The 16,882-nt window shown below is 43.5% G+C and overlaps 1 protein-coding gene across 1 annotated transcript in view; it reads right to left on the bottom strand.

The window, feature by feature from the left end:
* The window catches only part of LOC126267269 (kynurenine 3-monooxygenase), a 164,403-nt gene that overhangs the window by 10,694 nt on the left and 136,827 nt on the right, over positions 1-16,882 (bottom strand). Inside the window, exon 8 of the mRNA XM_049972335.1 lies at positions 7,928-8,017. Coding sequence (XP_049828292.1) covers positions 7,928-8,017 — 90 coding nt within the window. The remainder of the gene's footprint in view (positions 1-7,927; positions 8,018-16,882) is intronic.

Below are 16,882 nucleotides of genomic sequence, written 5' to 3'. Positions count from 1 at the left end.
GTAGATATTAGAAGCCCTGAGGCGGACAATCACACAGCAAAGTAAGCGAAATTGAAAAATTGAAGCCATTACCAGTTAAGTCCGCTTTCGGCCGAAAATGACATTTCACTATCGTTGCATAATTTGAAAACTGCTCGACTGTATTGTTCAAGAATGACACCTGTCCATGGGAACAATCCAGAATGACACAGGGAATGGGCTTGTCGACGTCGGCTGTTTGGGGCAAGAACCCGAAATTGTCCTGTCATTGCACCAAACGGTAGCCAGACTCTGGCATATGAAAGGATTAGAACGTAACGCAGTTATTTCTCCACTGACATTTCTGAGTACCGGACGCCACACACACACACAAAATTTAGGTTTTTATTGAATTTACGTGATCTAGCAACTTCCGTTACTGGGCTTTCGGTAAGTGAAGAACCGCGTATTTTAACTGAACGTTTATTGTTTGCTGTCTCTGCTTGTTATAATACAGTTTTGATACGTTTTCATAGTATCTGTCACATGCCATTGTAGTGACAAATGACAACGATAATGGTGGTAATTGAAATAAAACGGTCGGTACAGTTCGTTCTTGTTACCTTTTGTCTGGTTGCTAGTTGCGCAACATGTCTGAGCATGGAATGAATGACAGCGATTTAAGTGCTTCAGAGAGTGAGTGTAAAATCAATACGAGCACTTCTAGTTATGAAACAAGTGTCCCAAAATCTCCTAAAAGAGGTTGCGAAAGATAAGTAAGACCCATCGAGGTTTAATAGCCGTGATAAACTGCTACGTAAACAAAGAGAGCTTCAACACAATTCAAGAAAAGTCTATATGTAGCTGACAATAAAAAACTGAACGAAGCGAAAATGAGCGTATGGAGAGCAACAAGAGCTGCGTTCAGTGACTTGTCAGCCGTACTGAGTGAAAGCCCAAAGCGGATCTCGTCTTACATAAAATCCGTAAACGGTTCGAAATCCTCTATTGATTCACTCAATGACCAAACGGGCTCAGAATCGGAAGATAACAGAGAAAAGGCCTAAACAATACATTCTATCTTCCGAAATTGTTTCATCTAGGAAGATCGAAACACGGTCCCTACTTTCACTCATTGTACGAAAGTCGGATTGGGACATATTGAGAATAGAAGAACAGCTACGATCGTTTCATCAGGTTGGCTCTGAGCACTATGGGACTCAACTGCTGTGGTCATCAGTCCCCTAGAACTTAGAACTACTTAAACCTAACTAACCTAAGGACATCACACACATCCATGCCCGAGGCAGGATTCGAACCTGCGACCGTAGCAGTCGCACGGTTCCGGACTGCGCGCCTAGAACCGCGAGACCACCGCGGCCGGCGTTTCATCAGGATCAGATGAGATATCTGTAAGAGTCTACAAAGATTATGTGAAAGAACTTGCTCCGCTTCTAGCAGCAGTTTATAATAGATCGCTGGAACAACGAATGGTGGTTGACGACTGGAAAAAACGCAGGTCATCCCCATTTTCAAGAAGTAACGCAAGACAGATGCACATGACAACTAGCCTATGTCGTTGACGTCAGTCTCTTGTAAAATTATGGAACATGTTTTATGCTCAAGAATTGTGACATTTTTGGAAAACGAAAATTCCCTCTATAAAAATCAACAAAGATCTTGCGAAACTCAGCTCGCTATGTGCCTCCATGAGATCCATAGCGCTATAGACAATAGGACTAGGGTAATGTTGCCTTCCTTGATTTCATAAAGGCGTTTGACACCGTCCCACATTGCCTTTTAGTAAAAAAAATACGTGCTCACCGAGTAACGGACCAGAGTTGCGACTAAATTCAAGAATTCCTCGTTTATAGAATTCAGCATATTACTTGTAACGGAACAAAATCGACAGATGTAAAATAATTTTCGGAGTACCCCATGCAGGTGTGAAAGGTATCTTACTATTTACAACGAATATAAATGATCAATTATATTGCATTGGAAGTCTTTAACGACTGTTTGCTAATGATGCGGTTGTCTATAAGAAAGTAGCAACACCAAAAGACGGGATAGATTTGCAGAATGATCTGCAAAGGACTGACGAATGGTGCGGGCTTTGGCAGTTGGCCCTGAGCGTAACTAAATGTAACATGTAGTGCGTACATAGGAAAAGAAATCCACTACTGTACAACTATACTGTTGATGATAACTTACTTGAAACAGTATCTACCATAAAATATCTAGGAGTAATTATCCAGAGCGATCTTAAGAGGATCGACCACGTAAAATAAAATGGAAAAGTAGATGCCAGACTGAGATCCAAAGGAAGAATCTGAACGATTCACCCACGAAGGAGGTGCCTTAAAAGGCCGACCGATCATTATGTGCTGTTCGCCAGTCTTTGACGCTTACCAGGTAGGACTGATAGAAGAGATAGATAACATCCAACGAAGAGCGGCAATTTTTGTCACAGGTTCGTTTATTTGGAGCGAAAGCGTTAAAGAGATCCTCAATAAACTCCAGTGGCGGAGGCGTTGTGCCTCACGGAGAGGTTTGCTATTGAAATTTCGAGTGAGCAGTTTCCAGGAAGAGTAGGACAACATATTACTTCATCCAACAAACATCTCACGAAATGAGCGCGACGATCAACCCGAGAAATTAGAGCTAATACAGAGGCTTACTGACAATCATTCTTCCTATGCGCAATTCGTGAGTGGAACAAGGAAGGAGGTGCCTTGTGGAGTGTGCCGTAGGTATAGATGTAGATGTAGATGTAGGTATTGTCTTATTGAAAGCTGATCATACTTCTGTCATTTGTTAAATTTTGATTATATTTATTCATCTTTAGTAAAAATCGGAAGTTTTTCTCTCACCCACACTTTCTGTACACCTACATGGGACCTCCTTTGACACTAATTTATATCCTAATGAGTGTTATTTACGTTTTCCATTTACAAAGTCTCATTCTTTTGTGAACAGATTGACAATACGGCATATTCCATTATCATATCATCCTTATCTGACAAGTAATATATGATATTTTATTCGAAAACATTTCCACACGTTCATCAGTTCGCTCACTCTTTTGCTATTTTAAGATACACCAACAATAAATAAAGACATGTACGTAGCTTCCTGCACCGATTTTTCCAGCTTTAATGCTGTGCAACACTTACAAGTAACTAGAATTCTGACTTTAAATTTTCCATAATTGCATTGAGTAACACTTTTATTAGACATCATCTTCTTATTTTCCGACATTATATTGTAATAAATCGTACAAAACGATGTGTTTTTATAGATCTTTAATGCGCTTCTGCCTCGAAACTACAAACTTTTGTAGCAGTTGAGTTATAATACGGAAGACACCAGATACGTCACTTTAGCTTCAGAACGATGCAATTCCCCATGGTGTAAAAAGTTATTCCGGCATGACATCCAGTACAACACGTGAGTTATCAGGGCCGGCCGGGCTGTCTGAGCGGTTCTAGGCGCTATAGTCTGGAACAGCGCGACCGCTATGGCCGCAGGTTCGAATCCTGCCTCGGGCATGGATGTGTGTGATGTCCTTAAGTTAGTTAGGTTTAAGTAGTTCTAAGTTATAGGGTACTGATGACCTTAGAAGTTAAGTCCCATTGTGCTCAGAGCCATTTTTTTTAGTTATCAGCTAGAAAACAAAATAAAATCGAAGATCGCAGATAGTTTCAAACTGTTTATTGCTGTGCATGCACAGTAGGGCCAAATTTCAAATCATGTGAAAGTGTGCTGCCACAGAGTTTACCAGCTTCTGCAACACTGTGGACTGCGAACATGAATTTCTTTGCACAGGATACTCTTGACGCCAAACATAAAAGTACTCTACATACGGTGAGATTGTCTTTATAGGATTTACGTGCTGAGAGGCAACAAATTATTTCCGGGGACTCTCGCTTCATTTGGGACTAAACTGACTGCTAACCATGCGTGATCCACTACAGAGGAGAGCACCTCTCATGTACAATGGGCTATTGGCCTGATCGTCTCGGGTGCCACTGGGTATGCTAGCCCTCAGCTACGAATGACACATCGTAGATTTGAAGAACAAGAAACTCTTCCGTTACATCAACGGGCTGTTTTAATTGTAATCCAAGACAATGCTCATCTATACGTTACAATGACTGTGCAAGGCCTTTTCTGTTTGACGGATCACAATTCTGCCTATTCAATTGTTACTCATGTAATATGTTAGCGACTTTTTCATTCAGTCCTAACGATCCTTCAGCAGTCGGAAGCGAAGAACTTGGCAATCATTTAAGAGATATGCAGAAAAAATTGGTCAGATGCTGGGAGGGGAAGAGGCTCCTATTGTAAAAAATATTGATTTTGGGGATGCAGTACTGCTTTAGTTACACTCCTGGAATTGGAAAAAAGAACACATTGACACCGGTGTGTCAGACCCACCATACTTGCTCCGGACACTGCGAGAGGGCTGTACAAGCAATGATCACACGCACGGCACAGCGGACACACCAGGAACCACGGTGTTGGCCGTCGAATGGCGCTAGCTGCGCAGCATTTGTGCACCGCCTCCGTCAGTGTCAGCCAGTTTGCCGTGGCATACGGAGCTCCATCGCAGTCTTTAACACTAGTAGCATGCTGCGACAGCGTGGACGTGAACCGTATGTGCAGTTGACGGACTTTGAGCGAGGGCGTATAGTGGGCATGCGGGAGGCCGGGTGGATGTACCGCCGAATTGCTCAACACGTGGGGCGTGAGGTCTCCACAGTACATCGATGTTGTCGCCAGTGGTCGGCGGAAGGTGCACGTGCCCGTCGACCTGGGACCGGACCGCAGCGACGCACGGATGCATGCCAAGACCGTAGGATCCTACGCAGTGCCGTAGGGGACCGCACCGCCACTTCCCAACAAATTAGGGACACTGTTGCCCCTGGGGTATCTGCGAGGACCATTCCCAACCGTCTCCATGAAGCTGGGCTACTGTCCCGCACACCGTTAGGCCGTCTTCCGCTCACGCCCCAACATCGTGCAGCCCGCCTCCAGTGGTGTCGCGACAGGCGTGAATGGAGGGACGAATGGAGACGTGTCGTCTTCAGCGATGAGAGTCGCTTCTGCCTTGGTGCCAATGATGGTCGTATGCGTGTTTGGCGCCGTGCAGGTGAGCGCCACAATCAGGGCTGCATACGACCGAGGCACACAGGGCCAACACCCGGCATCATGGTATGGGGAGCGATCTCCTACACTGGCCGTACACCTCTGGTGATCGTCGAGGGGACACCGAATAGAGCACGGTACATCCAAACCGTCATCGAACCCATCGTTCTAGCATTCCTATACCGGCAAGGGAACTTGCTGTTCCAACAGGTCAATGCACGTCCGCATGTATCCCGTGCCACCCAACGTGCTCTAGAAGGTGTAAGTCAACTACCTTGGCCAGCAAGATCTCCGGATCTGTCCCCCATTGAGCATGTTTGGGACTGGATGAAGCGTCGTCTCACGCGGTCTGCACGTCCAGCACGAACGCTGGTCCAACTGAGGCGCCAGGTGGAAATGGCATGGCAAGCCGTTCCACAGGACTATATCCAGCATCTCTACGATCGTCTCCATGTGAGAATAGCAACCTGCATTGCTGCGAAAGGTGGATATACACTGTACTAGTGCCGACATTGTGCATGCTCTGTTGCCTGTGTCTATGTGCCTGTGGTTCTGTCAGTGTGATCATGTGATGTATCTGACCCCAGGAATGTGTCAATAAAGTTTCCCCTTCCTGGGACAATGAATTCACGGTGTTCTTATTTCAATTTCCAGGAGTGTATTTTGACGTGAACATACAATGATTATAGTATAAACCTGGATGAATCAGACACGCATCTTTTCTTCGTGAAATAAGCGGTAATTCGGAAGAACATTTTATCCATTTATGGCAAATGTAGGAAGTAGTGTAGAAGAGCTACTTTCTGATGAAGAGGTTGGCAAAAGAAAGAAATTCATGGGGACTGCATCAAACGTATCGGAGCGCTGATGACTCAATAGAAGAAGAAAACTGCGCAATAAAAGTTCAATGTACGTAGGATTTCACATTAAGCTATAAGACCGTTCAAAACCATTCGACGAAATTTGAATGTGATACGAAGCAACAAAGTGTGTCTATGATTTTTCAACCCTCCTGTCTCGCGCCCTCCTATGGTGTGATCAGGGATTGGTGCAACATTTACATGTGCGTGAATAAAACCGCAAAGTGTCCTACTAAGAACCGTTAATTTGGCAACTCCTTCGGTGCCACCCACACAACTTTGTTTAGGACGTTCAAGAACGTACCTGTAAGAGACTTCGACGCCCATTCAGCTCAGTGGTCCCATGTGCCTGTTCTAGCGCCTGATGGCAGGAAACCCGTTAGTCTTTCATTAGGGCGACAATTACGGGCTTTTTTTATAAGTGATACTTTTTTCGCAGTGTATAAAGATATAAAGAAGTGTTAAACAATGGCTGTGTGCATTTCCAATGATTTTGGAGAAGGAGAAACTCTGATAGAGGAACATGGAGGAATGGAGCCAAAAAGTTGCGGATAAAAACCTCGAAACCATTGATAACGAATAAATTATTTTGTAGCGTACTGCTTTCGATACTAAGTAATTTCTCTTTGCTTTCTCACCGAGCATGCAGTTTTAAGTCTTCAGAAATATTTGAAACGAAGTTCTCTTGTTCAAAGATGTTGCCAAACAGGATTTTTATGAGCGAAAATTTATTATTTTTTCAGTTATTGTTTTCAGCATGCTAAATTCCCTCAACCCATTGGTGTCCCCGCAACGTTCTCTTAGATTAACTTTGCCCATATTCGGCAATCGGTATTAAAATTAATTTCGGTATTTTCGGAAATAAAATTTTTGTATTTGACGCGCCAGATGGAGTCGACAGCCGGTCGTGGTGGTTGAGCGGTTCTAGGCGCTACAGTTTTGAACCGCGCGACCGCTACGGTGCCTCGGGCATGGATGTGTGTGATGTTCTTAGGTTAGTTAGGTTTAAGTAGTTCTAAGTTCTAGGGGACTGATGACCTCAGCAGTTAAGTCCCATAGTGCTCAGAGCCATTGGAACCATTTTTTGGAGTCGACAACTGCCGCTAGAGAGCTGATCAGTTACAGATTAAGTTGGCAAAAAGTTATCGTTTGATCATTTCTAAATGTTTACCGATCAGCCATGTGCACGTCAACTTCCATGTCGCGTGTGAGGATAGTCTAATGGTCGTCGTTTTTAAGTCGCTTGCTGGGAGGACAAATACCAAGCGGGTGCGTGAATAGCGCTCATAGACTGCAATGGCGATTGACCATTTGCATTAAAACTCTGCAACAAATTCCACTGTGGTTCCACTCATCTGCGTAGCAGTTGTATAGTAAAAACCGACGTCTTTAGATTTAAGAATTAAAGAAGTGGTGTTAGTAAACCTCTCAGTTTAACACCGTTTGTTTTACTGAGTCGACCACCACGACCTTATTTCTGTGAAGGCAGCACATCGATTGCACATTCAGTTTTGGAAAAAATCACGGTGGTCGCCCTATACATAAAAGTTAATTAACAATTCTCTTCCTGTCTCATTATGAAGGTTACTGTATGGTAAGTTAAATTATTATGTCTCAGATAGCTAAAGGTCGGCTAATTTCGTAGAAGCAGTTACTGGCAGCTTGTTGAGCAAGTCATTACAGTTTTCCAGTAACTACTTGAAGATTTTATCTCGTCCGACACCACTTGCTTGATTTCCTTCTAGTGGTTTCAGTACGTCGAAGCACATTTGAAAAATTCCTAGAAAGCTTGGTACAGCCGACATAGGGTTTGGAGAAACAAACACATCGAAACCACCAAATGTTAGAACTGGAGTTATCTTCTGTAACATCGTTTCAAGAGTAGACATTACTACCATATTGTCATCTGAGAAACTACGGAACTATTCAACACGACTGTTTAGCCCAAGAATACTCACCGCATTCATTCCTTGGCCATAGAAAGGGACCATGGCATGTGCTGCATCCCCTATGATAACCGTGGAGCTGCCCACGTGGTATGGTTTGCACTGTGCACACAAAAATACACAATCAGTAAAACTCACTCTTAATTCAGTATCATAAAACAAGCGAGATAAAATTCTTCCTGCTAGAATACAGAACATAACATAGTATATGTTTTATTGCTAAACACAGGAGTATCATGAGAACCGCACGCTCAGGTTAGAAAACTATAAACGCCAGTTAACAATCTGACGTTCGCGAAAAAAATGTTAGTCATTCAAACGGCTTACGAAGTCAAGTTAAGCGCCGTAATTTTTCCAAAACAGTGTCAGTGTGGTTCAGCAGTCTTTGCTAAACGTTACATAAGAGTTAAAGACACTGTGTGAAGATCACAAGAAGAGAAATAGTTTAAGTGAAGGAAATAAATCACTTTAAACTGTTTAGTTCTGTCACGTGCTGCTCCGATATAACTAGAGTGTCTCCTGTCCGTGATCAGGTAAATTACGGTACCCCGATTCATGCAGTACGCCGTCGTCTACGGTTACACATGTTAATGTGAATTTTCAACCTTTTCAAACGGTTCAAATGGCTCTGAGCACTATGGGTCTTCACTTCTGAAGTCATCAGTCCCCTAGAACTTAGAACTACTTAAACCTAATTAACCTAAGGACATCATACACATCCATGCCCGATCAACCTTTTCAGCATTCTTACGTTTGAGCAGTGGTAGTTCTGAGAACATTCGAAGCATCCAATAGGCATTTTTTCATTTTATTTTCTGGAAAGATGATTCGTGGTTGACAGAACTGTACAGATGAGAAAGTCTTATTATGTCCAATACAACCTAGTGGTACTTACGCACTCTGATAAAAAGGAGCGTTCGATCGTCTAGTTTTGTACAAAATTTCTTCTTCCTTTATTTATTTTTCTCGTTTTATTAGTGAACAGTGGAGGATGAAATGGATGCTATTCAACTGATAATTTAATAAAAAAATATGCCGATAGTGTAGGACATTTGTCGTGTGCATTTCTAGGAAGCCTTCGTGCCGTTTGACTTTAAACGCAGAAAACTTAAGATAGCTGGGCGGACGGGGTACGAACTGTCATTCGCATTCAACGTCAACCAGACTTCCTTAAACACACTCTTGTAGTAAATATGAAGTTCATTATTGGAAACCTCCAACCGCTACTACAACTTGCACTGGGAGGTACAACTTCAAATAGTATTTCCTCCGAAAAGTAACTCACTTCTTGCGCAAAATCTTAGCGAAATGTCCGATCTAATATCCGACACCCAACTCAAACCTTTGAAAACTCTACAGCGCCCACATGAAGCTTAACATGTCCGGTAGAATTAAGCGCGAAGTCGAGAGTTCGTCATACCTCTCCGTATCCTAAAGGTATGCACAGGATGCGTATAGATTTAGACACAAATTCTAAACTCTGCTCTCCAACGGAAAAAATGAAATGATCATATGACATTTGGCAGGGAGACCACGTCTGGTATACTCGTACTTCACGCGCCTGGTGCAGCTCTTTCTATTTAATGTCACGTCGAGGACCTGCGCGTTGATGAAGATGAAACGAAATGGTGTGGACAATCAAATACGCGGAATGAGATTTTCACTCTGCAGCGGAGTGTGCGCTGATATGAAACTTCCTGGCGGATTAAAACTGTGTGCCGGACCGAGACTCGAATCGGGACCTTTGCCTTTCGCGGGCAAGTGCTCTACCACCTGAGCTACCCAAGCACGACTCACGCCCCGTCCTCACAGCTTTACTTCTGCCAGTACCTCATCTCCTACCTTCCACACTTTATACAAGCTCCCCTGCTGACCTTGCAGAACTAGCACTCCTGAAAGAAAGGATATTGCGGAGACATGGCTTAGCCACAGCCTGGGGGATGTTTCCAGGTTCGCAGGAGAGCTTCTGTAAAGTTTGGAAGGTAGGAGACGAGGTACTGGCAGAAGTAAATCTGTGAGGACGGGGCGTGAGTCGTGCTTGGGTAGCTCAGTTGGTAGAGCACTTGCCCGCGAAAGGCAAAGGTCCCGAGTTCGAGGCTCGGTCCGGCACACAGTTTTATTCCCTAGGAAGTTTCAATCAAACACGCAGTCTCCTAGTGAATAAAATCACCGAACCGGCCTACAGCTGAATCCGTGATCCCGGAATGTATAGGCACCGAAGCTTACCAATAGACCACGAGCTGGGTGTGCTCTTCTAGGAAAGACTGTACACTCGACTTATTGACTTATTGCTCCACCATAGAATTCACAACTCGTCCTTCTGAACGAAATTCTGATCTCTGGATGTGATCATCTACATCTACATATGATTACTCTGCAATTTACAATTAAGTGCCTGGTAGAGGGTTAATCGAACCACATTCAGGGAAATTTCTTTATCGTTCCACTCTCGAAGAACGCGCGGGAAAAACCGACACTTAAATTGTGAATAACAATAACAACTCTCAGTACACAATATCATTCATATTTTCCTAAAATTATAACGATTAAAAAGACAAGAAAGATGAGCTATTGCCAAAAGCCGCATAGCTGCATGAAGGTGCTTTATCCACAACTACCGGTTTCACGTGAGTATAAACGCATCTTCAGGTTTATAATGGTAACATCTTCATAATGTAGATGGACAATAACTAAGTCCTGAAAGCTTCAAAGCTGAAACTCCATAACTGCCAATTTACAGTATACAACTGTAACCATTATAAACCTGAAGATGCGTCTATGCTGACATGAAACCGTTAGTTGCAAATAAAGCACCTTCGTACAGCTATGCGGCGTTTGGAAACACTTCATCATTAGAACCTTTTAATTATTATGATAATTTGAATGGTTATTGAGTGTTGAGAGCTGTTATTGTTATTCACAGTGTATCTGAGCTGTTGTTGCCCTCCTCAGAAAGTTGCCTGAAATACTTAAATCTTTCCATGCGAGCTATGATTTCTCTTACTTTACTATAACGATCATTTCTCCCTACGTAGGTGGGCGGCAACAAAATATTTTCGCATTCGGAGGAGATAGTTGGCGACTGTAATTTCTTGAGAACAGCCTGAAACAATGAAAAACGCCAATATTTTAATGATTGCCATCCCACTTCGCGTATCATATACGTGGCACTCTCTCCCCTATCTCGCGATAATAGAAAACGAGCTGCCATTCTTAGAACTTTTTCGATGTCCTCAGGCAGTCCTATTGTTGCTGATCCCATATCGCACAGCAATGACGGTTAAGCTATGTGTAGGCTGTCTCTTTAGCAGGACTGTTGCATTTTGTAAGCGCTCTTCCAATAAATCACAGCTTTGGTTCGCTTTAACCAGAATGTTATTTATGTGATCGTTCCAGTTTAAGTTACCGGTAATTGTGTGATTTCTCTTTTAACCTAAATTTAGCGGATTCCTTTTATTGCTCATGTAGATGACTTCTAGCTTTTTATTATCCAGAGTCAACTTTCACTTTTCGCACCACACAGTTATCTTGTCCAAATCATTTTGCAATTGGTTTTCATCATCCGAGGATTTCAAGACATTAAACGACAGCACCGTCTGCAATCAATCTACATAATAGGGCAGCTCAGAGAGTCTCCTAGATCGTTTATATTGATCAGGAATAGTATAGAGCCTACAACACTTCCGTGAGGAAGGCCACATATTACTTCTGATTTGCTCGATGACCTTCCATCAGTTACTACCGACTGTGTCCGCCTGCTTAGCTGAGTGGTACCGGCACGATAGCTCAACGTGTTCGTTCACAGAGCTGGCTGCTCTTTGTAATAAAAAACTGAGTGAAGGTATCAATAACAAACTTCAGCGGATGTCATGTGACGTTCGATACGACAAAACACAACGAACAAAAAAAAAAGTGGTAACGCGTCTGCGTACCACGCGGCGGGCCCGGATTCGACTCCCGGCCTGGTTGGAGATTTTCTCCGCTCGTGGAGTGGGTGTTGTGTCGCCCTCACCATCATTCATCGTCATCGACGCGCAAGTCGCCCAGTATCCTCAACAGCATTAAGTGTGGATGCCCCCTGTAGTGTCGCCAGCCTGCACACAGGTTTAATGTGTTCCTCTAATTACTGTCCTTGACTAAAGTGCTTATTCGGGGAGGTAATTTCTTGTTCTTTTTCATTCATTACAACCCCAGTTGTCACTTTTGCGCAGTTATCGGCGCATGCGGAGCTCTCTGCGTCCTTCTGAAGAGACACCGTCCCGATCACGCTCGCTTTCAAATGCATATCGTCTCTTCTGGTGGCAGTCGAGAGTATTCCGCCTCTGGTTCGTTCCATATTGCAACATCGAAATCAATATTAAATCCAAATCGGAGGTTCGTCAATGAAGCACAACTCTTAGAACTAAAAGCACATTTATTAATGACACAATATTGCAGCCAGGACGGAACTGACGTCCTGGACAGGGATAGCAGCTATTTATGCAAACATCGAATACTCCAGACTGCTGGTATTTATACAAACACAAAGGACTCCAGAATATATTAACTTCACAAACATAAGATATTTCTAGAGCTTTCCAGAAGTGACAAGTAACAATTAAAAAATTATTGCAGTTGTTCCGGTTTAAACTGGCGATCTACAACACACCAGACAGCAACACTTACCACTACACTACATTGCAGCAGAGCTCGTGCCATTCCTCCCTCTCGTAGAAAAACAGCGACCCACTGTTTCAGAAGTTTTCATTGGAGCCAATTACAGTACCTGCCGCGCGGGATTAGCCGAGAGGTGTAAGGCGTTGCAGCCATGGACTGTGCTGCTGGTCCCGGCGGAGGTTCGAGTCCTCCTTCGGGCGTGGGGTTGTGTGTTTGTCCTTAGGATAATTTAGGTTAAGTTGTGCGTAAGCTTAGGGACTGATGACCTCAGCAGTTAAGTACCATACGATTTCACACACATTTGAACATTACAGCACCCTGGATCTAGAACTTTTCAAAAGTCCTCTGTATGTCAGTACTGGCGGATACTCGCGTTCCGGTCGTGTCAGTACAACCTCTACGCTATGATGAGCGTCGAAGGTAGCTCCTCCCGCAGAAGTTCCACTATCGACGAGAGAATCATCAGTTTCTTTAAACCTCTCATCGTCGATCCACGCCTCTGGGCTGTAATAGGGCTTCATATACACGACATGGATGACTCTTCGCTTTTGTTTTCTTGGAGAAGTGGACTTCATACGGGACGTCCAACACGGCCCAAAGTACCACTTTAGTGTCTTTTTCTATAGTCCAATTTTCCGCAAACATCAATTCTCCCGGGCTGTATCTCACTGTACGATGCTGAGCTTTATAGTGCTCTCGGTCTTCCTTCTGCTTCCAGCCAGCTGCCTTGCTTCTTCACACCCACTGATGAGGTGTTCCGCAAAGTCGTTCTGAGTATTATCAGGCTGAAATGGGAACAGTGCATTCGTTGGAATTTCAGCCTCACGACCGTGGAGGAGAAAGAAACCAGTGTGAAGTCTATAGTATCTTGCTTCGCTATGTTTTATGTGTTCGTCACGACAGGCAGTACTCTGTCCCAAAGTTTCTGTTTGACGTCAGTATACATCGAATGCAGTTCTGTCAACATCTTATTAAAGCGTTCTGTGAGGCCATTAGTCTGTGGACGCTAGGCAGTTCTCACGTTGTTGTTGTTGTGGTCTTCAGTCCTGAGACTGGTTTGATGCAGCTCTCAATGCTACTCTATCCTGTGCAAGCTTCTTCATCTCCCAGTACCTACTGCAACCTACATCCTTCTGAATCTGCTTAGTGTAGTGATCTCTAGGTCTCCCTCTATGATTTTTACCCTCCACGCTGCCCTCCAATACGAAATTGGTGATCCCTTGATGCCTCAGAACATGTCCTACCAACCGATCCCTTCTTCTGGTCAAGTTGTGCCACAAACTTCTCTTCTCCCCAATTCTATTCAATACTTCCTCATTAGTTATGTGATCTACCCATCTAATCTTCAGCATTCTTTTGTAGCACCACATTTCGAAAGCTTCTATTCTCTTTATGTCCAAACTATTTACCGTCCATTATTCACTTCCATACATGGCTACACTCCATACAAATACTTTCAGAAATGCCTTCCTGACACTTAAATCTATACTCGATGTTTAACAAATTTCTCTTCTTCAGAAACGCTTTCCTTGGCATTGCCAGTCTACATTTTATATCCTCTCTACTTCGACCATAATCAGTTATTTTGCTCCCCAAATAGCAAAACTCCCTTACTACTTTAAGTGTCTCACTTCCTAATCTAATTCCCTCAGCATCACCCGGCTTAATTCGACTACATCCCATTATCCTCGTTTTGCTTTTGTTGATGATCATCTTATATCTTCCTTTCAAGACACTATCCATTCCGTTCAACTGCTCTTCCAAGTCCTTTGCTGTCTCTGACAGAATTACGATGTCATCGGCGAACCTCAAAGTTTTTACTTCTTGTCCATGGACTTTAATACCTACTCCGAATTTTTCTTTCGTTTCCTTCACTGCGTGCTCAATATACAGATTGAATAACATCGGGGAGAGACTACAGCCCTGTCTCATTCCCTTCCCAACCACTGCTTCCCTTCCATGCCCGTCGACTCTTAGAACTGCCATCTGGTTTCTGTACAAATTGTAAATAGCCTTTCGCTCTCTGTATTTTACTAATTATTAGTATTAGTATTAGTATTATTCTCATACTGTTGGTGATATCGCAACGTGAAATTACTTCTGATACTAGTCTCGACTGGAGAACTTGACAACGGTCAGAGATCATCACACGGCTGCTCCGGGCTTCCAAAATATGTCGTTTACAAGAAACTTCTCAATTTCCAAAGCTTCGGCTTTGTTTACAACAAAGCGGATGAGATGTCAGTGCAGACAATTATCCGTCGAATCGCGCTTGTCAACCTCGGAAATCTCCCCAAGAGGCCGCTTCAAATTCGATGGAATGGCGGTCCTGTAGGTGGGATTGCTCCCACATGCATCAGAGGTAATTGCGGCGCGTGCATCCGTCGTTGCCATGCCTTACGGTGACTCCCATAGTGTCTTAACGGATCGGTAGAGACCTGATCAGTGATACCTGCGTCTGATTCTGCCTACAGTATTCACAAGACGTAGGTGACCAGACGTTGCATCTGTGGTACAATGTGGCGTAGTATTTAGAGTCGTTGACTAGTGGGCCTCCAGTTCAAACCCGATCAGCAGCACTTATTTGATATTCAATGTCTACCGTTTCTAGAAAGTCCTCAGATATCTTACGTTTGTATATTCAATAAATATTCGATGTTCGTATTAACAGCTGTAGTCTCCCATCGCGGAAATCAGCTCTGTTCTGGCTGCACGTTGGTGTCAGTAGTGAACATGCTTTCAGTTCTAAGTTTTTTGATGACCCTGTCCTCGGATTTGGACCTGATTTTGATATTGGAGAGACGTTATTTGGAGGAGACGCAGAGTATTTCAGAACGCCTACGTCAATGTGGCTCCGATATAACAATGTAAAAGCCATCGTCTACACGGACAGGAACGAATATACAAGCAAGTACATCGTTCCTAAGATTCGTATACTCGCGAGACAAATGGATTCCAAAGCAGCAGCAAGCAGTAAGGCTACTTATAGATATGATTGCCAAGAAGGGAACGGAATCCAATGTCACTATGTGTGCATACCGGGAGGAGTCATTCCGGATGTGGAAGGGCTGCTTCCGGACGCCATGAAGAGCACAGGGTGTAGCCACCTGCAGGTGGTGGCTCTGTTGCTACTAACGATATGTGTCACTTTGGATAGGAAGAGATTCCCTCTGATTTCGGACGGCTAGCTGAAGTGTTAACCACTACCAGCCTTGCTTGCGAGGGAAGATAGAGCTCGCCATCTGTAGCATCACAGATACGAATCGACTGTGGCACTTTGGTACAGATCAGAGTGGAGGGTCTGAATCAGAAGCTGAGACGGTTCTACGACCGTGTAGGCTGCAAATTTGTCGAGCTGCGCCATAGCGTGGTGGGTTTCCGAGTTCGGTGGTCCACAAGAGACAGGGAGTGGATACACGGGTAACGGGGGCTGTATGGAAGGGGTTGGTAGGTTTTTTACTTTAGGGTCTCGGAAATGTACAGAAATGCCGTCAGTTTCAAAGCGTGCAGGGCAAACACGTGAAGGTAGACCTAGTAAAATCGATATTGTAACTGTAATCTGTCGTAATTATGTTGGAAAAGAAGCAGACCTCCAAGCACTGAATCTCAAATCGATGTACGCATGGAAAATTGGCTAAAGCTGGAAATAAATTCTGCCGAAATTTTTACAAAGTTCCAAAATGTTTTCAGAAAGGATAGATTAAATATAGTTGGTTGTGGAATGTTTATTGCTGTCAGAAATAGTTTACCATGTAGTGAAATTGAAGTAACTCGTCCCCATGAGTTAGTGTGGATAGATGTTATACTTGACAACCGGAATAAATTAATAACAGGTTCCTTTTACCGAGCCCCCCCCTCCCCCCCCCCCCCAACTCATATGGTACATTTCCTGAACAGTTCTAAGCAATCTTGAATCTCATTTCAAATACGTATTGTTGGTGGCGACTTCAATCTACACTAGATATGTTGGCGAATATAGATATTTAATGTCGGTGGTAGCGAGACTGAATACTGTAATATACAACCCAAAAAAACAACGCAAAATTCATCTGTTTAAAAATGCGTTTAAAAATCTGCTCGACGCCTTCCTAAGATACAACTTCAACTCCTTCCAATTTATGTGAGCGTTGACCAGATGTGGGTTGGATTCAAAGAAATAGTATCGACGGCATTTGAGAGATATATACCAAATAAATTAATAATTGATGGAACTAATCCCCATGGTACACAAAATAAATCAGAACGCTGTTGCAGAAGCATAGAAAAAAGGATTCCAAATTTAAAAGAGCGCAAAACACTCAAAGTTGGCAG

This window comes from Schistocerca gregaria, chromosome 4 (genome assembly GCF_023897955.1).
Source record: "Schistocerca gregaria isolate iqSchGreg1 chromosome 4, iqSchGreg1.2, whole genome shotgun sequence".
Classification (NCBI taxonomy): Eukaryota; Metazoa; Arthropoda; class Insecta; order Orthoptera; family Acrididae; genus Schistocerca; species Schistocerca gregaria.
The sequence above is the reverse complement of the archived record's forward strand: the minus strand, read 5'-3'. Positions and strand labels throughout refer to the sequence as shown.